Below are 24771 nucleotides of genomic sequence, written 5' to 3' on the forward strand. Positions count from 1 at the left end.
TGTGGGATGAAAGGATTACGAGTTCAGTTTTGCACGTTTGCCATTGAGGTGCTTATTCAAGTGAAAGCATGAAGTGGGTGGTTGGATCTAGTTACAGATCAGAGTTCCTGCCAGGCATTAGTGTAGGGGTCATGAGAATAGTGGTGAAAATTGTTCTTGACATGGTGAGGGAGAAACTATCCTGAAATGAATTAAGAAGGTGGTCATAGCTATTGCTCGTTAACTCACCACAGAACTGCAAGTTAATTTTATTTTTTCAAACGAGTTCTCTGCTATTCATATAAACCCCATTCCCTTAGTGTAAGAAGTGGTAGTAAGAGACCTGGGTTAAGTCCCATTTAGTATTTGGTCCCAAAAGGAAAAACCAAACCCACCTAGCGTCTTAGTTCTGTGGAGAATGTCAGATCCAAACACATGATTTAATCACTTCGGGCCAATTTTCATAATAATAGAGGCACTGCACTGGCTTAGGTGTGCCCTAGAATTTCTGAACCCACTTTAGGTTCACTTCCTCAGCCATCCTTGTTCATGGGATTCATCCAGCTGGAAATGAAGAGAGCCTTAGAGGAACAGAGATGCACTAACCCCATAAGCATCCATGAGAAAAGATGCTGAAACAGAAACTCCTGCTGTTTTCTACATCGGTCTCTCTTTTTTTCATTGAAAAACATTGACTAAAGCCTAGGCATCGAGTGGATGGAAAGACATGGGAAAGAGCCACATGGCTTGAGGAGGGATAAAACAGGCAGCTGCTACAAATGCCTCTGAGTATAAAAACATAATAATTAAGCTGAAGTGAGCTACAGAGAAAGGAAATAAATCTAAATAATCAGATTTTTTTTATTATGATATTGTAACTGAAAGTTATGTGGGAGAAATAAAACATGTACCAATAAAAAGAAATTTTCTTAGATTAGTAGATTAGAAGAGCTAACTCTCCAGCTTAGGTAAGAATAAAACTTTGGAGCTGTTGAACAAAAGAGGACACTGCCCACAGCTCCCTGAAGCCTGGGCTGGTTGCCTGATTTCTTTTATGATGAAAGTTCTGGGTTAAACTGTAAAGAAAAAAGAAGAGAATGTGAAAAGAGCCCCAGCCCTGTTTAAAGAGAAAACAATTTAGAACTTGTTTTTTTTTATAATGCTGTTATACCTAATTTAAAAATCTGTTTTTAGTTATTATAAAAGGAACACATGTTTACTGTGGAAATTTGGGACAATCATGAAATAAAAATCACCAGTTAACAACATTCAGAAATAGCCTCTGTAAGTAAAAGTTTTGGTATATTTACTTTAGTTACTGTATTGTTCTTGTAGTTTAAAGAAAAAGTGTAATTGTGTCTTTTATGTTGAGAGAGAGGTCAGGTGGAGACTAATGATTCTCATAGCAGCCTGTGAAATATGACTGGCAGGACTTAAGTTTGGTGTTTCATCAAAAATGTTTAGAGTGACACAGTTTTTTTTAAAAATCACTTACGTACAAGTAGTTAAAGTGTGAAACCACCTTAACATAATGTAAAGCAATATATTTCAAAGATATAACATCAAAAACCATTTCTCAAATATGTGTGGCCAATATATCTTTTTCATTAGAATTGCTTATTTAAAATGCTTGTCATGATAATAAAATGGGAGAAAGAACAAAAGAAGCACCGAAGTGAGGGAAGAGAGACAAAAGTTGAAGTATGGAAGGAGGAGGGCAGTGAAGTACATGCTAAGTTGTGGAAATATGTATCGAAAATGGCGTGGAAACAGGATGTTCAATTATCTATTCCTGGATGACAAACCACCCCAGACCTAATGGCCTAAAAACAGGAGTCATTTATTTTGATCTCATGAATCTGCAGTTTGAGCAGCGCTTGGCTCCATGTGGTATCCTGTGGGGCAACTTGAGACTGGAGTTGAATCACATGAAAGCTGGCTTCCTCACTCTTGTCTGGAGGCTGACACTGGCTGATGGCTCCTACCTGGAACACTTAGGTGTGGTCTCTCCATGTGCTGTCTCCACTTCATGGCATGGTGACTAGGTTCCAAAAAGTAAGCATCCCAAGAGAAAATAGCAGTACTGCATGGCCTTTTCTAATCAAGCCTCAGAAGTTTCATAACATCACTTCTGCAGTATTGTGATTAAGTCCTCCTTGTATTTAAAGGGAAGGGATTTATACCCACCTCTTGATAGAAGGAGTGTCAAAAAATTTGCAAGCATGGTTTAAATCACCACACAGAACATAATAGACAGAAAATAAAAATATGGAATGCAGATGGAATATATTTTATGTCCTTTCAAAATTTGAGTTAGTGTGACAGACTGTTGGTTGTACCCATACCCTCACCAGATATCTGTTCTCCATTTTTCCAAAGCACAGGAGCTCTGGCTACAAGAGGGCCAACTCCTGTTTGGAGTATAGGGAACAAAGTCAACCTTGGTAGGAGGTGGGATCAGAGAGGTAATGGATGGCAGCTCATGTGAAACCTTGCAGGGCATTGAAAGACCTTAGTTCTTTTTTTTTTTTTAATGGGTTGTAAATATTTTATTTTATTTGCATATTTTAATTGTTTTTTTAATTTTTATTAGAGTATAGTTTATTTACAGTGTTGTGGTAGTTTCTGCTATACAGCAAAGTGTATCAGTTATACTGACAAGAGATTAATCTCCAAAATATACAAACACCTCATTCAGCTCAGTATGAAAAAATACAACCCAATCAAAAAATTGGCAGAAGATATAAATAGACATTTCTACAAAGAAGACATACAGATGGCCAAAAAGCGCATGAAAAGATGCTCAACATTGCTAATTATTAGAGAAATCTAAATCAAAACTACGAGGTATCACCTCACATCAGTCAGAATGGCCATTATCAAAAAGTCTGCAAAGAGTACATGCTGGAGAGGGTATGGAGAAAAGGCAACCCTCCTTACACTGTTGGTGGAAATGTAAATTGGTACAGCCACTATGGAGAACAGTATGGAGGTTCCTTAAGAAACTAAAAATAGACCTATCCTATGACCTTGCAATCCCACTCCAGGGCATATATCTGGAGAAAACCATAATTCAAAAAGATAGGTGTATCCCGGTGTTCATTGTAGCACTATTTACAATAGCCAGGACATGGAAGCAACCTAAATGTCCGTCAGCAGAGGAATGGATAAAGAAGATGTGGTACATATATACAACGGAATATTATGCAACCATAAAGAACAAAATAATGCCACTTGCAGCAACACAGATGGACCTAGAGATTGTCATACTGAGTGAAACAAGTCAGACAGAGAAAAACAAATATATGATATTGCTTATATGTGAAATCTAAAAAAGGTACAAATGAACTTATTTATAAAATAGAAACAGAGTCACAGATGTAGAAAACAGACATGGTTACCAGGGGGCAAAGCGGGGGGGTGGGAGGAGGGATAAATTGGGAGGCTGAGATTGACAAATAGACACTATATATAAAATAGATAACAAATAAGGACCTGCTATATAGCATAAGGAGCTCTTCTCAATACTCTATAATGATTTGTATGGGAAGAGAATCTAAAAAAGAATGGCAGTTAAGACCTTGGTTCTTAATCTTTGTGAGATGGGGAGAGTTTTGAGCAGCAGAGGAGTCACATGGTCTGGCTTAGATTTTTTTTTTTTTTTTTTTTTAAGAAATACTGGAACCAGTATTGAGTAGACTGGAAGCAAGAAAAGCAGAAAGCTATTAAAGTAATCTAAGTGAGAGATAAAGGTGGCTCAGATAAGGGTGTTAATAGTGGAGGTGGTGAGAAGTTATCAGATTTAGGATATAATTTAAAAGAAATGTCTGCATGATTTGCTGATTACTTGGGTGTCAGTTTTGAAAGAAAGAATAAAGGATGATTCCAGGGTTTTTGACCTGAACATCTGGAAACATGGAGGGGAGATAAGATCAGGAGTTCAGGTGTGGACATGGTATATTGGAGATTTCTATTAGGTATCAGATTGGAGATGTCAAGGAGACAGTTAGACAAGTCTGAAGTTCAGGGCAGAAACCCAGTTTGGAAATACAAATTCAGGGGTTGTCAGTATCTAAATGGGAATGTGTAAGGGAAATGTGTACATGAAGGAATTATGGCCAGGTCTTCTGAGTCAGAAAACTGCCTACTCACTGAGCTCTTGCCTAGGAGCATTCAGAACCCCTCTAGAAGGTAAATCCCCTCCCTGGGGAGTTGCTTCTAAACTGTGTAAGGAACCTTCGCTTACTTGTTTCCATAGGAAGATGGGATTCATGATACAATTGGAATTTTCTTTTTTTAAATACTGAAATTGCAAATACTAAATTTCTAACTTTAATACTAAAATTTCAAATAATCTTTGCAACATTAAAAAGAAAAATGACAGGAAAGGAGTGAGTGGGTCATAGATTTAGATATAACAATTTACGCGATGCCCAGCCCAGACAAAATGACCTGTAAATACTGAGTTCACAGACTGAATATGCTAATTAGTTTCCGAAATCCATTCTTTTAGGGCTGTTCTTACTGCTAGGAATTTGCGTTCTCTCCATTTCAGAAGTAAAAACTAATTAAAAGGTAATATTCAGAATTTTGTCATTAAAATAAAGGTTTCTTCTAAGTATGTCTAAGTGTGTAACATTTAGTAACTTTTTTTTCCCATGGGAATATCCATCTATCTTTTGCTGTATTTTTTTACCCTAATCATGATACGTCCACCACTGAACCATGCTCAGGAGAAGACATGTTTCGAGTTGTGGCTCTGGATGCTGGATTGGTTTGCACTGATTCTCTTTCAATCCCCACCGTGAAAAATTCATTAGTAAGAAAGTTGTAGTATGCAGAATAGGGTAAAACTGACAGGTCTATCTAATGATTAAAGTTATAAATATGGGTCCATCATTACATTACAAGAAATAAGAGCGACCTGAGTAAGGGAAGATGAGTAAAAAAGCTCAGAGGATTATTGGACATACATAGCCATTTGAGATGGAAATTTGTTTTCCTTTTCCTCTTTTCATTTTCACTGTTAAAACTATGTGATTGTTATTGATGATAATTACCAGGTGAGCATTTATGTGCTTGGCACCATAATAGGCAATTCATATATATTATCTCTAATATGTGTATAGTGTGTATGAAAAACTGTATTCACTCAACAGCTGACACTAGAATGCCTCTTAGGGAAGAAATTGAGGAGCAGAAGATGACAGAGATGTGAAGCAGCAGATGAGACCCTGATGGTCCTTGGAAGAAATGGCTAAAGGAACAGAAAAAAACCTGTTGCTGGGGAAAGATCAGCAAAATTCATAAATCTCTGGTCAAGCTAATCAAGAAAAAAGTACACAGAGATTACTGTATGATAGAAAGGGTATAATTACTGAAAGAGAATATTCTGAATGCCCATGAATTTGGTTATTTAAATTAAATGGACAAATTCCTTGTGAAACACAGCCAGCCAAAACTTATTCAAGAATAAACAGATAATCTGAATAGCCATATTCTTCACTAAAGAATTCTAATAATTATTTAAAGGATAAATAATACTTATTCTACAAAAACTCAGGAAATAGAAGAGGAACACTTTTCAAATTATTTTACAAGGCCACCATTACCTTGATACCAAAACCAGACAAGAGAACAAGAAAACTTGCAGACCAGTATCCCTCATTAAGATAGACACAAAAGAGGGAGGGGATATGGGGATATATGTACAAATATAAATGATTCACTTTGTTGTGCAGCAGAAACACACAACACTGTAAAGCAATTATACTCCAATAAAGATGTATAAAAATAATAATAAAAGAAAAAAAGGCAAAAAAATCCTCAGCAAATTATTACTGAATCAAAGCCAGCAAATATATGTAAGTATCAATGGTAATACATTATGACCAAGTGGAATTTTTTCAGGAGTGCAAGAGTGATTTAGCACTCAAAAATCAATGTAATTCACCATGTCAATAGACTAAAGAAGAAAACCACATGATTAATTTAATGCAGAAAATCATTTGTCAAGATCCATTTATGATTTAAAAGAACAAAAAAAACCTCTATGCTAATGAGTTAAAGAGAACTCTCTCATCGATAGGGCAGTGATGACCACTTAGCAAAAGAGAAGCCCTGGCTCACACCTGCCTCTTGCCGTAGCCCCTCCATCTCCAGTACCCCCTCCTACCAAGGTGATAGCTGCCTGCCCGTCCTGGGGAAAGATGTGACTTGTGTTCACATCAGATCCAGCTTCTCCCACAAAGTAACTGGGCACGTGCAGACTATAAAGTCACTCCTATGTAAGGACACTCCTTCAGGACTACAGTAGGTAACTGTTTCACCTAATTTCATAGAGACAGAGAAAGTTAAGCAAAATGAGAAGACAGAGAAATTTGTTTCCATTGACAGAGCAAGAGAAAACCCTGAAAAAAATGGAACAAATGTACAGTTTACCAGATAAAGTGTTCAAAGCATTAGTAATAAGAATGCTAATGAAATTACGGAGAATAGAGGAACACAGTGAGAATTTTAACAAGGAACTAGAAAATATAAAAAACAGCTGAAGAATATAATAACTACAATGAAAAACACATTAGGAATTAATGTTACATTGGGTGATACAGAAGAATGCCTTAATGATTTGGAAAATAGAATAATGGAAATCAGAACAGCAAAAAGAAAAACAATGAGAAAAAATGAGAACAGTTGAAGGAATCTCTGGGACAACATCAAGCATACTAACATTTGCATCATTGGGGTCCCAGAAGGGGAAGAGAGAGAGGAAGGGGTCGAATATATACTTGATGAAATTATGGCTGAAAGCTTCCCAAACCTAAAGAAGGAAACAAGAAGCACAGAGGGTCCTAAACAAAATGAACCGAGACTCAAACCAAGACATAATTAAAATGGCAAAAGTAAAAAATAAAGAGAATTCTGAAGGCACCAAGAGAAAAATAGAGTCAGATACAAGGGAATCCCCATAAGGCTATCAGCTGATTTCTCTGCAGAAACCTTGCAGGTCAGAAGGGAGTGACGTGATGTATTCAAAGTTCTGAAAGAAGCCTTTTCTCACCTTCTGAGATGGCCCACACTCTGTCTGTTGGGTGTGTTTGTGTCTGAATAAATCCACTTTTTACCTATCACTTTGTCTCTCACTTAATTCTTTCTGAGATGAGATATCAAGATCCTGAGCTTCATTAAGTCCTGAAACCAGATGCCATCAAGTACTTCTATGTTGGCTTCTTCTAACTCCAACAGACTTTGAGTTTTTGTCTGCCTCCCACCACCTGGACCAGTGCATACTACATAGCTGCGACAGGTCTTACTTGCTGCACACAGGATCTTCAGTTGCGGCACTCAGACTCTTAATTGTGGCATGTATGAGGGATCTAGTTCCCCGACCAGGCATCAAGCCTGGGCCCCCTGCCTTGGGATCACAGAGTCTTACCCACTGGACCACCAGGGAAGTCCCAGCAACACCTGGGATCTTAGTTCCTGGACCAGGGATCAAACCCATGCCCCCTGCAGTGGAAACGTTGAGTTTAACCACTGGACCACCAGCAAGTCCCCACATCTTTCTTTTTAATATGCTTTCTTCTTTCTCTTTAATTAAAATAATGTAAAATTGTATTCTGTACATCATTGTAATTGTACTGCTATATATTGTATTTTACCTGAAACTAACATATGCTATACCTAATAGATGGGCTAAGTAAGGAATTTTCAAAGGTAATTTTTTTTAATAAATTTATTTATTTATTAAAAAAAAAAAAAAGTCCTGGAAGGGAAAAACCTGCAACTTAGGATACTCTACCCAGCAAGATTATCATTTAGAATTGAAAGAGAGATAAGGAACTTCTCAGATAAGCAAAAACTAAAATAGTTCATCAATACGAAACCTACCCTAAAAGAAATGTTAAAGGGTCTTCTCTAAGTGGAAAAGAAGCAAGAATCTACAGGAAAGGCAAAATCATGAGAATACTCCAAACAGTTGTATGCCAACAAATTGAACAACCTAGAAGAAATGGACACATTTCTAGAAACATACAACCTGCCAGGACTAAATCAATTAAAAACAGACAATTTGAACAGACCAAATTTGTAACTGGGAAAAAAAGCAAAACCTCTCAGCAAACAAAAGTCCAAGATCAGCCACCTTCACAGGAGAATTCTACCAAGCATAACAGAGAGCTAATACCTATCCTCCTCAAACTGTGCTAACAAATTGAAGAGGGTTGAACACGCCTAAATTCTTTGTTCCTAGAGCACAAGTAATCTCCTTCATGAGTCAATGAGTATCACTGGCTCAGGGGTAAAAATAAAATAATAAAATGCAATAAAATAGATATGAAAAAAATTTAATATAAAAGGCAAAAATTTAGAAGAGGGGAAAGAAAATGCTAGGTTTAAATTTCCCCCTTTTAAAAACCCTGCTGTATTTTCAATAAATCCACAGGGAGGTACATGAGGAAACCAAAGCTTTGGAGGGATTAAGAGGTATTTCCAAGGTACAGCTAAGCAAGATGCAGAGCCAGGTTTCAAACCCAAGCCATACTGTACCGTTATACTGTGGCTACAGTTTTAGTGGGGCTAGGTTGGTCAGTATGTCTTCAATACTGTGTTCTCTAGCAACTGCATATGTCACAGGTTGAATCCTTCAGATAAACCTTGAAATCCTAGTTAATGGGACTGCAGACACCACAGCCATCAATATCAGAGTCTCTTAGTTTTATCTTTGCCAAATACACAGTCAGCATATTTGCATTACATTGTATTCTAGGGGGTCCCAAAATGTTTGTGGTGAGGAGCTAGTCTGTTTCTCATTCGAAGCTTTGCTCTTGATGAGCTCAGAGGGGGAGTACAGTCCAGAAAATTCATGTATGGGGAAGGGGCATGTGTGCTGACAGGTTTAAGCCAGGCATATCTTCTTACCCATTGGAAATACTCTTAGGTCATGGTGAGGGGCCGCTTTTGAAGCTTGTGACCCCACAATCAATCTCAGCTGGGTTTTCAGTCTTCTAGTAAGTCATGAGCATCCAGTGGGGACCCTGTGGGGCTCAGTTGTCATGGGAATCTGTTTTAAATGCCAACAGTGAAAGGAAGAAAATGCATTAAGCATAATATACTACTTTTAAAATTTATGACTTGTGATGCTGAGACAATGTAATGGATTTATTAAGAACACAGCAAGGGTTTGAAAATTATTTCCTGAACATCCTAGCCTTGTATCTGTAGATTCACAAACTTAATGAATAAGAAAAATTGTTAGCTGTCTATATTTTTTTTAAAAAATCATCTGAAATAAAGCCATTTGCAAACTAGTTATTATAAATTATCTAAAAGTATATTGATTAAAATATTGATCCCATAAAAGGTCAATTCAGTGGCTGCATACTGAAGGTTGAGGAGTACTCAGTGGAGGCTGGGGCTTAGGTTAGGATTCATGTGTGAACTAGCTTTGTAAACATTCTCTATGAGATTAGTGGTACATTCATGACACTTGATAATTTTTCTGACACTGATTTACAAATCAGTGTCAGCAGCAGTAAAATTAAACTATAAATGGACAGAAGAGAGGAATATTATAGGTGGAAAATAACTGATACAAACAAATAACAACCAAATGAACATTAAAATAACAAAAAACAAAGATGGAAACATCCTTCGCAGAGTGTTTCTCCAGACAGAGTCACTTACTTAAAGGATCATCCAACATATCCTTGATGAATTCAGAGATGTTGCTTATAGACACTATCTTTATAACCAAGTCTACTGAATATGTATTTGTTGAATGCAAGAAGCCCCAGGAAACTGTAATGCCAAAATATACGCTGGGTAATGGGGAACAGGTAATTGACTTTATCATCAGATAGGGGAACAGTAGCTATCCAAGTAGGTTATGCTTGAGGCAGTGGTGTGGGGCTTTGTATGGAGGCAATGTGATTATTCCTGCTGATTCTATTCCTTCAGAATTTTCCTCTACCTGTTCTCACATTAGGAGAAGAGGTGACAATGTTTCTGGTTCATTGTTTGATGAAGGATTTTTTAAATGAGGATGGTTACTTAACAATTGTTGTTTATGTCCACAGAAGCCTAGATGAGATATAGAATTAAAGCAACCAATTTCAAGTGAGGAACTTGTTTGAAAACTCAGGGTGATATGTCCAGCTTTGTTAGGTGACGAGCCCAGAAAACTATTTTGACTTTATCAAGTGATTTAGGGCCTTGTCATCTATTACTTTGTGTTGTTCAAGATTATTCTACCTATGTCAGGCGCCTTTAAGTTGCTGAACATTTCTAGAGAAATTCCAAGCTAGAGGTAGATTTGAGAGTCATCAGTTTCTGGGTGATAGCTGAAGTCCTGACCATGAATGAGACCTTACAGAGAGGAATAGTGGAAAGAAAGGAAGGCTCAGGTAGATACCAGAGAAATTAGGGTCATGGATGCCAATGAAGAGAATGTCCACTGTAAAGAATGTAAACTGTCAAATTACAAAGCCTGGGAAGGGGTAAAAGGCAGATTACAATGGCTTGAAGGGAAGAGAAGAGGCCCCACTGGTGTGCCTTTCTGAGTTGCCCATGAGTGCTGGTTCCAGATTGTTCTTCGGTACTAGGCAATACACGTGGTGGTGGTTTCACCCACTCAACACAGATGTACAGTGTCCACTGTGAACTAGGTAACGCACTGAGCCTGGAGATGCAGCAGCGAATAAGACAGACTTGGATCCTGCACCCACAAGCATATGCTCCACCAGAAAGGAGGCGACGGCACAGTCGCTGCCAGTAGACTGTGATGGGGGTCAGGGAATGCTGGGAGCACATCAAGTCAGTGACAGCCTTCTTAACCTGCACACAGCACTGTCAGATGCCAGCTCCTTTGCAGGAAGCCGCATGCTCCCTGATTACCTCCAAAGGCTACGCTGGGGAGGTCTCACCTCTGCCCAGACTCAGGGCACACAGTTTGGAAACATTCTGGGTTAATCAATGTATTAAATGAAAACTATTCATTCTCAACTGTAGGTTTTCTTTAAACAGGGGCTTCTTCCCTGAGCAAGTCTTGGTCTTGGAGCTGGTTGGGTGGGAGGGGGTCTCTGTCCCTTTGGAGACACTCAAAAGGACCTGGGAGGTTGGGCGAGCAATAGGCATGCCTTCGTGCTGAGAGGACAATGGGGGAGTTCAAAACAGTATTCCTTGAGGCTGCCCTGGAGCTCACATGCCCTGGAGGGAGAGCCCTCTGACAGGTTTTGGTGAATAGGATGTAGACACCTTTGGTGGGGCTATTTTTATGCCTAGCACCTAAGGACTCTTCTTTGCTAAGGAGAAAAGTAGCTAAATTCCCACTGACAGCTGTTCATCAAGCACCCACTTTGGCCAGGCACTCTGCAGAGGGGGATGGGACCAGGAGGCACACATCATGTTATGACCAAGAGAAGGGCCAGGGGTTCAGGAGAGGGGAGGGTCACATCCATTTGAGGAGTCAGGAGAGGGCTTTATTCACCTGGTTGGGGTAAATGCTGTGATAGAGGCACACGGAGTGAAGGAATTGGAAGGTGATTCATCCAACTGGATGAAATAAAGACAGTCCATTGTGTGGTGACAGCAGACAGGGGAGGCGGTGCCACGTAGCCTGGACACTGCAGATCTGCTAAGATTTTAAGGGGAGGAAGCAGCTGAGCAAAGCCTGGAAACAAGGAATGCTTTCTTCTTCAGGAAGAGTGAGGAAGGGTCTGGTCGGCAAGGAAGCTCACCTAACTGGGATTGCACCACCCAGTTTACAGCAACTGTAGGGAGATAATCTTGCCCCCTGGTTTAAGTATACTGTATCATTGCTTAAAGTCTGCCCACCCCTTTCCTCAGATTAAGCTGTTCTCTTGCATCTTTCTGCTTCCTCTCTTGGCCCCTTTAACACTGTCTTTATTTCCCCTATTATTTCTTCTCCCCTTCTCAGTCCTCACTGTGCTATAGTTTTGTCTTCTAAACCTCAGGTTCCTAGAACACTTTAGTCCCTCAGGTGATTTCGCTTACAGGTGAGATCCACTTCTGTATCCAGACATTCTTTGTTCTGGGGAAGGGCTCAGCTCACTGCTAGTCCATTTGGTAAGAGGCATTGGCTATCAGGCCCCATTATTTATTACCTAATTAGCCCTTATGTAAGTGACAGTGCAGTGCTCCAGGTCCAACTTTTCCAAGCTAACTCCTTTTTCAAACGTGGTTATATCCATAGAATAAAAAATTAATCATGAATGTAAGGTGGGAAGGGATGACTATAAAAGAAATAACTGGTGGGCTTCCTAGGTGGCGCAGTGGTTGAGAATCCGCCTGCCAGTGCAAGGGACACGGGTTCGATCCCTGCTCCAGGAAGATCCCACATGCCGCGGAGCAACTAAGCCCGTGCGCCACAACTATTGAGCATGCACTTTAGAGCCCGTCAGCCACAACTGTTGAGCCCATATGCTGCAACTACTGAAGCCCACGCACCTAGAGCCCGTGCTCTGCATCAAGAGAAGCCACGGCAATGAGGAGCCCGTGCTCCACAACGAAGAGTAGCCCCCACTCACTGCAACTAAAGGAAGCCCGCGCACAGCAAAAAGGAGACCCAACACAGCCAATAAAATAAATAATAAATAAATAAATTTAAAAAAAAAACTGGTTTTTAGGAATCTATATTGTCTATAACTGTTCTGTCCAACATGACAGCCACTAACCACGTGTCTATTTAAATTTAATTATTGAGAAATTAAAATTAAAAATTCAGTTCCTTCCCTTGTACCAGCCACATTTCAAACTCAGTAGCTACCTGTGGCTAGTGACCATGTTATTGGACAGGACCGATACGGGGCATTTTCATCATTATATAAAGTTCTGTGGGACAACACTGGTCTGTATCCATGCTCAAAATCACCAACACCTTTTAAAACCCAAAGCCTCTGTCATGGTCTGTCAGGCGGTTTCCAAGGAGACGATACTGTCTACTGGGGGGCTTATGGGAAGTATGTGGAGGTGCTACTGGCATTTAGTGAGTGCCGGGAGCTGTCCGGGGATTGCCTAAAGGCTCAGGCAAGGCCGAGCACTTCGGGAATGGCCTGCAAGGCGGGAATTCCGATGAAGGCACCTTCGGTTCGGGAGAGCTGCAAAGCAGGCATCTTGGAAGTACCGGAGTTCCCCGAGATTTAGTTTCACTATGAGTCTCCTTTGTGTACTTTTTCTTTCTAGGAATGATGAGCTCTCTGGGTGAGGGGCGCCAACGCTGCCTTCAAGAATGGTGGCTACCCCCCCCCCCCCCCCCCCCCCCCCCCCCCCCCGCTTTCTTGGTGTTGTGGAAATTCTATGGGCCGCAAACAAATCACATTTAGACCCTTAGGGGGCCCGGGTAATGGAGGAATGTTTAAACTTATTGTCCCCACCCTTGGGCCCTGCTGGCAATTCGGCCGTAATGGGCCATGCATTGTGATCAGGAATGCTGCCTCACCCAATCACAATTATCCCAAACCTCTGAAGTGAGGGTCAGTCAAACTAAAGTTGCCTATAAAATATCCCATGCACTCTTCCCTTATAAGAACAGAATATTACGGGTATCTATGTTATGTCCATGTCCTGTATGTCTGCTGTCACGTAGCATAGAGAATGTAGCTCACTAATTAAGCTTAACCTGCTAACAATGTTTGTCACTTCAAGTCTGGGCGCCTGAGAGGCCTGCCCTTAGAGATTGTTATCCTGTGTTCCCCTCCCCTTTGTAATCACTGGAGGGTTAAAACAAGAATGGTAATGTTAAGCATGGGGAAAAAACTGTTCGATTGTTTATGGACAAGAACGTGAAGAACTGATGAGAACTGATGATTACATAGAAGACTCGTCACCTGACTAAGGACAGGCCCCCGGCGGAGTCATTGGGACATTTGGGGGAGGGATATGGGGCCCCTAATGGAAAAATCCACAAAGCAAGATGTAAGATATATAAGACCCGAGCAAAAATTAAAGTTACTCTCTCTCTCTCTCTCACTCTCACACTCTCACTCTCTCTCTCTCTCCTGTCTCTGTCTCTTTTTTTTCTCGCTGACTCTACCCCTCCCAAGGGACTCCCTGGATCCTGCCTGGGCTGGACCCCGGCAAGTGAGTGGGGCAGGAATGCCAGACATTGTACAGTGCTCAGAATAGTTTCCCACTATGCAAGTGGGTCTTCCCACATTCAGCAAGACCTTTGAAAGTCCTGAAATCTATTAATTATGACTCGAGCCTAGTTCCTAACTCCATTTTACACATAAACACAAACTAATTTTTACAGGCTTTTGCCACACACCTAATTAGCTAAGAATGCAACTGTTGCATACCTCAGGGAATGTTTCTACTTCATTTTGTCCAGAACTTTTCAAGAGTACTTGCCGTTTCAGCAAATCTCTATACGGCAACATGTTGTTGAGTTGCCAACACACTGGTATCAGTCCATTGTCACATTCACAGTGATTTGATTTACAGGTGCAAGGGTCCTATGAATTCATTATAGTCGCTGGTATGGCAGGGAAATAATTATTGTAGGTCTTCTACTTCTTCCTGGAGTTCGGGCATTATATTAGGTTTTTAAAATTATGAGTGAAGGTTATATTATCTACAGATTTTTATTACAAGAGAGTAAAAGGGCCATTTGAAAACATTTGCTATATGAAAGAGGCCTTTGTTTGGTAGACTCAGGAACCTTCACGGGGCTCTACAAGCGATGGCCATCTGGTTAACACTCTCACCTAATCTCCAGACACTTTGGACTTGCTCCCTCTGCTCCCACCGTACCAGCCTCTTGCTCTTTCTCAAGTCCAGCAAACAGGCTCCTGCTTCAGGCCTTTCACTCCCTGCCTCCATGGCCTGGAACACTCTCTCCCCAGTGGTCTCAGTCCCTGCCTTACTTAAGTCTCAGCTCAAACATCAGAGAGGCCTTCCCTGACCCCCTTGTCTGCAATGGCACCCCCACTTCATTCATCCCCCGTCTATCCTGTATCTGATGGTTCATTCACTGTCTGCCGCCAGCTCACTCATGGCAGCAGGGACTTTGTTGTGTTCACCACTGTACCCAGTGCTGTGTTGGCGCTCAATATCCCCCTTGAGGGGACGAAAGAAACTTGAATTCTTCAAGCAAAGTATTCAGGGCATTGAGAACTTATATAGCTCCAATGGATATTAGGACTTTTTATAATTGGAGTATAGTTGATTTGCAATATATTAGTTTCAGGGTTGTTTTTTTTTTTTTGGTGGGAAACCATTTTCTAGAAATCTGAAATGTGCAAAAAATTACAGCTTGTATCATTATTAACTTTCTTCTTTGTTAGACTAAACAAGCCAATTTTTCAAGTTTCTTGTTCTCTTTGGAATTTATCTCCAATGATGCTGCAAAAAAAGCTTCGAATTTTGATATGTTGGATCCCAGGAACAGTTTGACAGTTTCCTTACTGCTTATGACCTGCAGTTCCCTACAGAGGCCTCCTCTCCACTGCAGTCTCTGCCAAGTGGTTGTCACAGCATTAATTAAACTGGAAGAATAAAGGCATTGCATGTCATTTTCTATATTGAATGCCTTCATGTTATGGATGTATCTCCATGGAGAAACCCAGTACATAAACTGAAAACAAATGCCTGGTAAGTTTACAAAAGCTCGATCAGGGTATTGTTAAGGGGAGAAATTGCTGCACACTGAAATGTGAACTCTGCTGCATGTATCAGATTTTTTAAATGTCTAGAAAAATATGAGTTTACTACCTTTTTTATTTTCCAAATTATATTTCAACTTCATCCCCAAAACACTTTCAGCAGTTTTAAAACGGTCGGTCGCATCTTTTTAATAGATACAATTCTTAGTGTTACTGCACCCAGGCAATAGATTATTCACTGCTGTAAAATAAGAACTATATTGCCCCACTACATTGATACATATGGATAAAATTTTTAACATTTCTAGATGGTCTCAGGTACCATATATACAAACTGTATTAAGCATATTGCATTTTAAGAAATATGTCTTTAATAACAGTGAGCATAATGAACTATAAAAGCAACTGAAAAACGGTGGCCTTGTTGTTCCCCAACAGAAGAATAAAAGACTTTGGAAAGATAAGACTTTATCCCCATGTTCCAAAGATCAGCTTACTGGGCTTCTGTTAAACAAGGATGTGCAAGGATTCTGTAGGATGGCTTCTGGAGACCTTCCCCCGGAGAGAGATTGTGCACAGAGTTAGCAAAACACATAGGCCAACCTTGTTCACCTGAGGGTACAAGGGGAAGGGCATGCTGAGAGCCTCAGGAGGGCAAGAGAGCAGAGTGAACTCTGAAGCAGCATCTAGCCCAGTGCTTTGCAAAGCATCTTTCTGCAACTGTCGTTACTTGCCCGCCATGGTGTAAGAACAGAAATTAAGAATAGGTTCTCAAGATTTGGGTAGAGTAATTATAATTCCACTGAACCTAATAGTAGTACATTATACTTTATTATTTATTTGTTGTTCTTATATTTCTATTTTCTGTTTTTATTTTTCTAGTAATACTTTTTACTGTAATGTTTAAAAGTATTGGTCGACTGCAGATTGTATTTTTTTCTCTTTAAAAAAGGTCCCCAGAAGTAGACTCACAGACCCAGAAAACACACAGTTACCAAAGGGGAAAGGCAAGGGAGGGATAAATTAAGAGTTTGGGATTAAAATATGCACTCTACTATATATAAAATAGATAACCAACAAGGACCTACTGTATAGTACAGGGAACTATACTCAATATCTTGGTTTTTTTGTTTTTGTTTTTTAATTATTTATTTATTTATTTATTTATTGGCTGAGTTGGGTCTTCGTTGCTACGCGCAGGCTTTCTCTACTTGCGGCAAGCAGGGGCCACTCTTCATTGTGGTGCACAGGCTTCTCAGTAGTTTCTCTTATTGCGGAGCATGGGCTCTACGCGTGCAGGCTTCGGTAGTTGTGGCATGCGGGTTCATTAATTGTGGCTTGCAGGCTTTAGAGTACAGCCCAGGCTCAGTTGCTGTGGCACACAGGCTTCTTTGCTCCACAGCATGTGAGATCTTCCCAGACCAGGGATTGAACCCATGTCCCCTGCATTGGCAGGTGGATTCTTAACCACTGCACCACCAGGGAAGTCCAATACTCAATATCTTGTGATAACCTATAATGGAAAACAATCTAAAAAAGAACATATATAAAATTGAATCACTTTGCTGTACACCTGAAACTAACACATTATAAACTATATTTCAATAAAAGTTTTTTAATTAAAAAAAATAAAAAGGTCCCTCACTGCAGATAAGCACTTTAGAAGCAGTGGTTGAAATCAAATTGAACTGTGTAAATTAATCTATTGTCAAGGAGTGCACTCTTAGCAGAACTTCATTTAGAGCATAGAAGTACAGATTATTCTCAGTTTTTGTATTAGATGCACAATTCCTGAAAAGTTTGAGGTATCAGATAGGAGAGGTCAGTGATCATGTCACTGGAAGAATGGTCCAGGCTGAGGGAAGAGCTAGTGCAAAGACCCTGGGGTAGGGTAGCTGGGAGGATGAGTGAGGGAGCAACAAGGAGGCCTGTGTACTGAAGCAGGGTGCTCCAGGGGAGGTGATGGGAGACGAGGCTGGAGACGGAATGGGAACGTAGATCTCTTGGGGCAACTTTGAGTTTTACTCTGAGTGAAGTAGGAACCCACAGAGCATAGGGCCAGGAGTATAGGGGTGGTGCACTTTAAAAGGGCCACACAGTCGACTGTCTTTAGAATGTGGACTGGTTAGGGATGGGAGACTAGTTAGAAGGCTGTTCAGTGAGAGATGATGGCTTGGTCTAGGGTGGTAGCAGGAGAGATAATGAGAAGTAGGTAGATTCTAGTTATACTTTTATGGTGGAGCTAACAAGATTTCCTGATCTATGGGGATGTAGAATATTAGAAAAAGAAGGAATAAGTTGTCTTAGTCTCAAATCTTATTTTCTACCATTATAACTTAAGAGATGTGCTTCCTCAGAGAAACTTTTCTATTTTGTGTAAAAACTACACTGAAGAGCCATGAATTCAAACACTGGATTGTGGCCTCCTTTGGGATGGGCCTGTGTCTTTTCCCTTCTCTGACTCTATCATGAGACATGATTCCAGGTACAATACAAGCTATAAATAAATGTTTATGGCATAAAAAGAATATTATACTTTCATTTACACACAAGATATGTGCATGTAATTCTCCCATAGGTTGTTTGAGACAATAATAAATAATCCCAGCAAGCTATCATCTGTTACCATCTATTAAATATCTATATCAGTGTCTATATGATATTGATTCTTATTCAGTGGGTTTTACCTCCCAGTGGGAGTTTAAGCAGCTATATGGCTTATTATTTCCAAGTTTTACTGGAATTCCCAGCTTGAAGAAGCACAAGGAGATAATTCTTTAGGATTATCTCTCTGTCATTCAGGGTCTGGACCCTGGTGACAGTTCACCAAGACCAGAAGATCCTCACACACATACTATCTGTTGTAGAGGTGATGGGACAGTAGACATTTGGCATTTTGTAAGATTTGTTCATTGGAAATGGAAACTGAAGAGCTATATTTTGGGAATTTCAACCGTGCCCCTTTTGAAATCTAACTTCAATCGAACTTGAAATCTAGCCTCTTCAAAAATCTGCGTTTTAGCCTGGGTCCCTGACATCCACATCCTCTGGTTTTAAAAACAGAATCCCATGCAGGAGAAATAAAGACATGACTCACTGGAAGAGCTGTGCCAGACCCCGCACCAAGCCCTCCATACGCATAATCCAGCTGACTGCGGCCTGCCACCTTTGAGGCCTGCTTTACCATCCCAGCCTAAGGTCACCCAGCTAGTTGATGCAGCCAGGACTTAACTCAGATGGTTTAATCCAAAACCCTTTGATGTCCACCATCCCACAACTCTGCCTCTTAACACAACATAATACTTGCCAAGTGATAGTCACATTCTTTCCTCTGAAACTCCAACATCCCCTTGTGGAAAATCCTATGTAAAGAGGGACAAGGGTATCTCTTCCAGTTTCTGTAGTTTACCAGCCCTGGGCATTCATCTTGTCTGGATTGAACTTCAGCCAGTTCATTTTTAGCCAAGTTTCCAATTTAGACAGCCAGTGGGCAAAATACAAAAACTGCCCTGTCGGAATCAGATGAAAAAGAAACACAGGCTGGGGATTCTTATAATGATGAAGCATAATGATGAAGCAGGCAGTCCAGGAGGTCCTCGCTGGTGTTTTAAATGGCCTCCTACTGACACAGAACAGGGAGCATCCCGCTGGCAGGAGACACAAGAGTAGCATCCCCTCAGTAGACAAGCAATCACCACAAACCACCTTGTGGGTTTTCGGAGAAAAGGATGGGTTTGCTGGAGCCAAAACAAAACAAAACTAACTGTGCCACCTCAACACCTGAAATTGAAAGTGCTTGGTGATGGTACAAGGAGCACAATAAATTTAAGTCAGCAAACTGAATTTGGTTGACCACAGGAGTCAAAGGGGGAAACCAACAGGAATTGATTGAAATGGTTCTGCTCATTGCTTCTGTTCATCCTCCACCCACATCCATCCTTCCCTTTATCTATCCTTCTACCTGCTCAGTCCTCAGCCACCAGCAGTGCTGTGAGCACCCTAACCCTAAGGAAGCCTACGTGGGAAGGTGAGGGGGCAGAGCATGTGGGCCTCGAAAGCACTGAGGCTTCAAGTTTTGTCTCCTCTCACCCTGGAAGCAAGAGTCAAGTCGGGAGAGAAGGATCCAGAGCAGATGTGGGGGAAGGCTCTCCAGATTATGATGGGAGGGAGACCAAGAAAGAGGGGAGACGGAGAGTTGAGAGGAGGTAAAAGGAGAGGAGGTCAGGGAGTGGGAAACTAGGAAAGGGAGGAGGGATGGAGTGAGCTGAAAAGGCAGGACCCCACCCACGAAGGCCCTCCAGAGTAACTTGCCCGAACAACACTACTGGGCCCTCCTACTCTGTCTTCAAGTCCCTAGAGAATTTTAAAATTTATAATCGGTATCAAAATAGATGTCTGGGGAATCTTTTTAACCTACCTACTGATCCCCAGTGGGACTGATCCCCATCTGCTTGGAGCCCGACTGTCTTCCTTCACAGAACCACTGACAGTTACCGCCTCCATCTGTGTGCAGGTCTGTCTCCCCCAACCCTCCAAAACTGAAAGGCTACCGAGGGTGAGGCCTGTGTGTACTAAGTCTTTATAGTTCCTGCCCTTAATATGATTCCTGCCTCATGACAGGGACTTAATAAATAAAAACGTAAGTACCATAAAACCAAATCATTGGGCAGACACAGAATACATCCTATGTAACTACATGTATAGAAAGATCCAAAACAGGGAAAACCATTCTGGAGACAGGAGTCAGGATTATTTTTGAGTCAGGGTAATAATGGAAGGTGGTGTGAGGGGGCCTCTTAGGAGTGATGATGTTCTATCACTTGAGCTGGGTAGTAGGTTTTTTTTAATATTATAAATCTGCTTTATTTAGCACTTATAAGCGGGCAAAGAGCAGAGGAAACATCACAGGGATACATACCCTACATCACAGAACTAGCCATTTGTGCTTTCATGATCACTGCAAGGGGGGACCCAGTATCTGTGTGGTGGGGAATTCCTGGCCCAGTGGAAAGCCAGGGGGAATTGCCCTGTTGTGTTGGACTCAGGCAGTGACCTTCTGATGGTGAACAACGGAAGGTCAGGTGAAGTGGGTGTCAGCAGAGAGGAGATGAGTGCTCTCAGCAGCTTCAGTTCTAACTCAAGGAGTAAGAGAAGCAGGAAGCAGGAGAGAAGAAGGAACTGGAGGAGAGGGCAGTGCCGCTGAGAGGGGCCTGGGACGTTGTGGAGCCAGCTGAAGGCAGGGCTTCAGTGCTTGCAGCTCTTCCTGCTGGAGGAGGAGGCGGGGGTCTATTTGGTGGTGGAACTGCTGCCCCCGTCGGAACCGAGGCCTCTTCCCATGGCAAGCAGAGTAGTAATTTTTTAGGTTTCCACTGTGAAAGTTATTAAGCTGTTCACTTATGACTTGTGCACTTTCTGTATGTATATGTATACTTCAGTAAAAAGTTTACTAAAATTAAAAAAAGAAAAATCAAAGAATTAGCTACTCCAGACAGAGAATCTATCAAAAGAAATTGAGGTGGGTGAGAGATTTCTAATTATACAAGGAGCTGCTTCTCCCTTCTTTTTCTGCTGGGTATGAATTAAAATAGCTTGCAAATTATGTGACAAGCCTCACTAGCACTTCCTAAACATAATTACTCAGTAGCATATCTTATTTTACTGCTGATCAATCACTGATCCTTAACAGGTCAACAAAAAGAAATGCATCCATATGTATGTGCAAAGCACAATCTAATTAAGGACCTCTACAGTCCCATGTTCTATGTTATTGATTCCCAAAAATGTTGTTACACTGGAGGTGAACAAAAAGACTTTTCTGCATCAGTAAGGTTTCAGGATGTCAGACAGTGAAAAGTGAATTGTGCCTCTGATTAATTGACTTTAATAATAATAATTTTATTTATATAGAAACCTTGCCAAGGCATTCAGGGAGCTGTAAAGCAACCCATAATCCATGATTAAAGCATTATACAAGAAATATATAACAAGCCTCCCTCCTGAACTAAAAACAAAGGGAAGAGATGGATGGGGCTCAGATATGAAGGTGCAGGAGAGGGAACGGGCTGTAGATTCAGTGTGGAAAGGGTGATAAATGCTTCATTAGGGAAAGAGGGGAGTTTCCTGGGGTTGGCGAAGGAGTGTAACTTAATAGAGTTGCATTGAAATAGTGGCCTATGGGGAGTCAGTGCAGGCCCTGCAGAGATGTGTGCACTTCCTCTTCTCCGAGCCTGAAGGAGGGAGCACAGATAATCATCACATCTTTCCTGTCAGCTACATCCTATCTATGAGCAAAGTTTTTCATAATGATCCAAACAGCCCAAGTTAAGGAAAAACACATAAATTATTCCTCGCTTCTTGACGTTGGCAAAAGATCTAGGTAATTTTCTTTTTATCAGCCCTTAGTGAAGTCCTGGGAAATATAAACATATGTGCAAGTGACTGAAGGTGCCCAAGTGTGAGAGAACAACAGCAGGAACTGAGAATTAGGTGTGATCAGCTGGGGCTTCCTTCCTCTGCAGACCCTTCCCCAGTCCCACCTGCAAGCCTTTCCCATGCCTGTGGCTTGCCTGCCCCAGCCTCCATCTGCCCACGTGACCTCTCTCCTCACCGTAGCTCCTCCCTTGGTCTTTTCAGTTTTTTACTTTCATTTATTGTGATTTGCAACCAATGCATAGACATTATTTTAAAATGTGCAAAGCAGAGAAAGATGTAATGAAACAGAAAAAAATTATCCCTAATCCAACTACCCGAAAGCAACTGCTTTTGAGATTTTCTAAAATATTGTGTTAATGTGTGTGTGACATATATGAGAATAACATCTTCATGGATGTGTACCAAAGTGTTGTCAGTGGTTATCTAGGTGGTGGAATGATGGTTAATTCTCACTTTTATCTTTATACCTTTATATAATATTGGGGAAAAGATATATATAGGTATCTACTAGTTAAAACCAGGGAAAAACGATGAAGTAAAAAGGGTCAAGCAGGTTATTTCTCTGTTGAGTTTTGTCACCTGATAATAAATGTTATCTAGCCCATCTTTTTTAATAGATGGGATGATATGGTAAAATATGACTTCCATAAAGATGAAATGGCAGATGCTGAAAGTTGATGGTCTAGTTCTACTCCACTCTAGGTTGCAAGTTTAATTTTTATTTAGTTTGGTCACATAAGTAACAAGAAAAGAGAGTCATTGTAGGAAAAGTAAAAATAATTAACAATAACCACAAGTGATGAGATGGAAAATTAAAGGTGACACAGCCCCACTAGCAAGGTGATGCACGCAGTTAAACAGAAAGGCCGAGATCACTAAAGGGAATTTTTCTCTAGCCAGGGCTGGGGCAGGGAATTCCCTATGGCTGAATTAATTCCACCTAATCCCTGGGTAAATCAAATAAAATCTTTATCTTATGCTGGGTAAATACAGTGACTAATATCCACCCAATAGACTGCAATGTTGTCTGTAATGAAATAATTTTTAAACCGCTCTTTTGTTTTGTGTTGTTCTTATCTAGGTTGGCTGAGTAGTCATGTGCCTTTGTTTAATGAAAGCTGGGAGGCAGGAAGGGGAGCCAGAGTTTACTGGGAATCCTTGGGCAATGAGTGATTGATTAGTGGGTGAGGAGTCAAGTGAGAGCTGGTGCCCTGGATTGAATAAAACAGCTTCTATTATTCAGAGAGTGCTAAAGAAGGATGGGAAGAGACCACATGGAAGGCTGCCATGAGTCTAAGAAAAAAGCAACTTTCTGGGAAAGAAAGCAGACATTAGGGCAAGGAAGGCAACCATATTCTACCCACTGAGCAAAAAATTTGACATTAGGAAGATCAGAGGATAAAAAATGAGTCTAGAGGGAGGCAGATTGTAGAATGTTATGTGTGTTTTGCTTTTGTGGGGCTATTTCTCCTTCAATATTTGCCCTTGATTGCTGATTACATAATCACCAATTTTATAGATTTTTATGTTCAAGATGAGAGTTTATTTTTTAAAACCTATGACTGATGCTACATGATTGCTCAGTCTTATTTCTTGGCATGTTTGCATTTGCCTGCAGTATGTGGCATCTGAGACTGTTACAGAAGAAAGAAAACAGGAAGGAATACAAGCCATCCCTGTTACTCAAAGGGGGGTAGCAGCTGAGTCAAAGCTGGGATTATCAGGTAACAAACTGAGGTTCGATTCTTGGCAAACTGAGGTTTGATTCTTGGATTACTCTGATGTGATAAGACTGTGTTTCTCTAAACAGTGTTTATCAAACTGAAGGTTGGGGTCCATTACTGAATTGTGAAATCAGTTGGGTAGATTATTCAGCATTTTCATAAAATTAAAGAAATAGAAAATATCAGAATGCATTGCATGTAGTAAGGGCAAGTATTGCTTCATAAACCTGTTGTTTCACACACACACACACACACACACACACACACACACACACACACACATATACACACACATACTCCTGTGTGTGTACTGATTTGCAATGTAAAATGTATTTTTTATATGGGTCAGAGTAAAAAAATAGTTTCAAAGGTATTTTCATAGAGTACATTCTTTAATACCAAATTACAAGTTAAAAATATGGAAGCATTATAATCCCAATTCTTTGGAAAGTTATACTTTATTCTAACAAATTTCTACAAGGATTTTGAAGCAAGGAGAGCCCAGGCTTTAGTTGTTTCAAACCAGACTAAACAAAGACATTCTCAGAAACTGCACCCAACTTGCCAGTTAAACCTTTCAGTAAAACTAGTGAGGGTGAATGTATCTGTGTGTGAGTGGGTATTTGATGTAACATGTCACCCTTTAAAGCCCAAACACATTATATCTACATATGTTCAACTTTGGTAATTTAGCATAATACATGGAGGCTAGTGGATCCAGAGAATTAAAAATACTAAATAAGAAAAATATCACTTGTATTTGTTTTGGAATATGCTACTGGAGTTTCCTTACTAGATTTACCTCACTATGTACATTTCCTATTTTAATTGCATTAAAGTGAAATACCTTCTCTGAACATAGACTTTTTTTTTTTTTTTTTTTTTTTTTTTTTTTTTTGGGGGTACACCAGGTTCAATCAACTGTTTTTATACACATATCCCCATATTCCCTCCCTTCCTTGACGCCCCCCCCCTCGACTCCCCCCCACCCTCCCTGTCCCAGTCCTCTAGGGCAT

At 40.6% G+C, this 24771-nt stretch overlaps 1 protein-coding gene across 3 annotated transcripts in view; it reads left to right on the forward strand.

Annotated features, from left to right (window-relative positions):
- Window positions 1-24771, forward strand: part of ORC5 (origin recognition complex subunit 5) — a 166304-nt gene that overhangs the window by 72564 nt on the left and 68969 nt on the right. The window contains exon 14 of one of the 3 annotated variants that reach the window (XM_057731714.1): window positions 23650-23749. The exons of the other annotated variants lie outside the window; for them this stretch is intronic. Within the exon in view, the coding sequence (XP_057587697.1) occupies window positions 23650-23728 (79 nt within the window). The 3' untranslated portion in view covers window positions 23729-23749. Of the gene's footprint in view, window positions 1-23649; window positions 23750-24771 lie in introns of those variants that run through there. 3 annotated transcript variants of the gene reach the window in all.

The sequence above is a fragment of the Hippopotamus amphibius genome, chromosome 4 (assembly GCF_030028045.1).
Source record: "Hippopotamus amphibius kiboko isolate mHipAmp2 chromosome 4, mHipAmp2.hap2, whole genome shotgun sequence".
In the NCBI taxonomy this organism is placed as follows: domain Eukaryota; kingdom Metazoa; phylum Chordata; class Mammalia; order Artiodactyla; family Hippopotamidae; genus Hippopotamus; species Hippopotamus amphibius.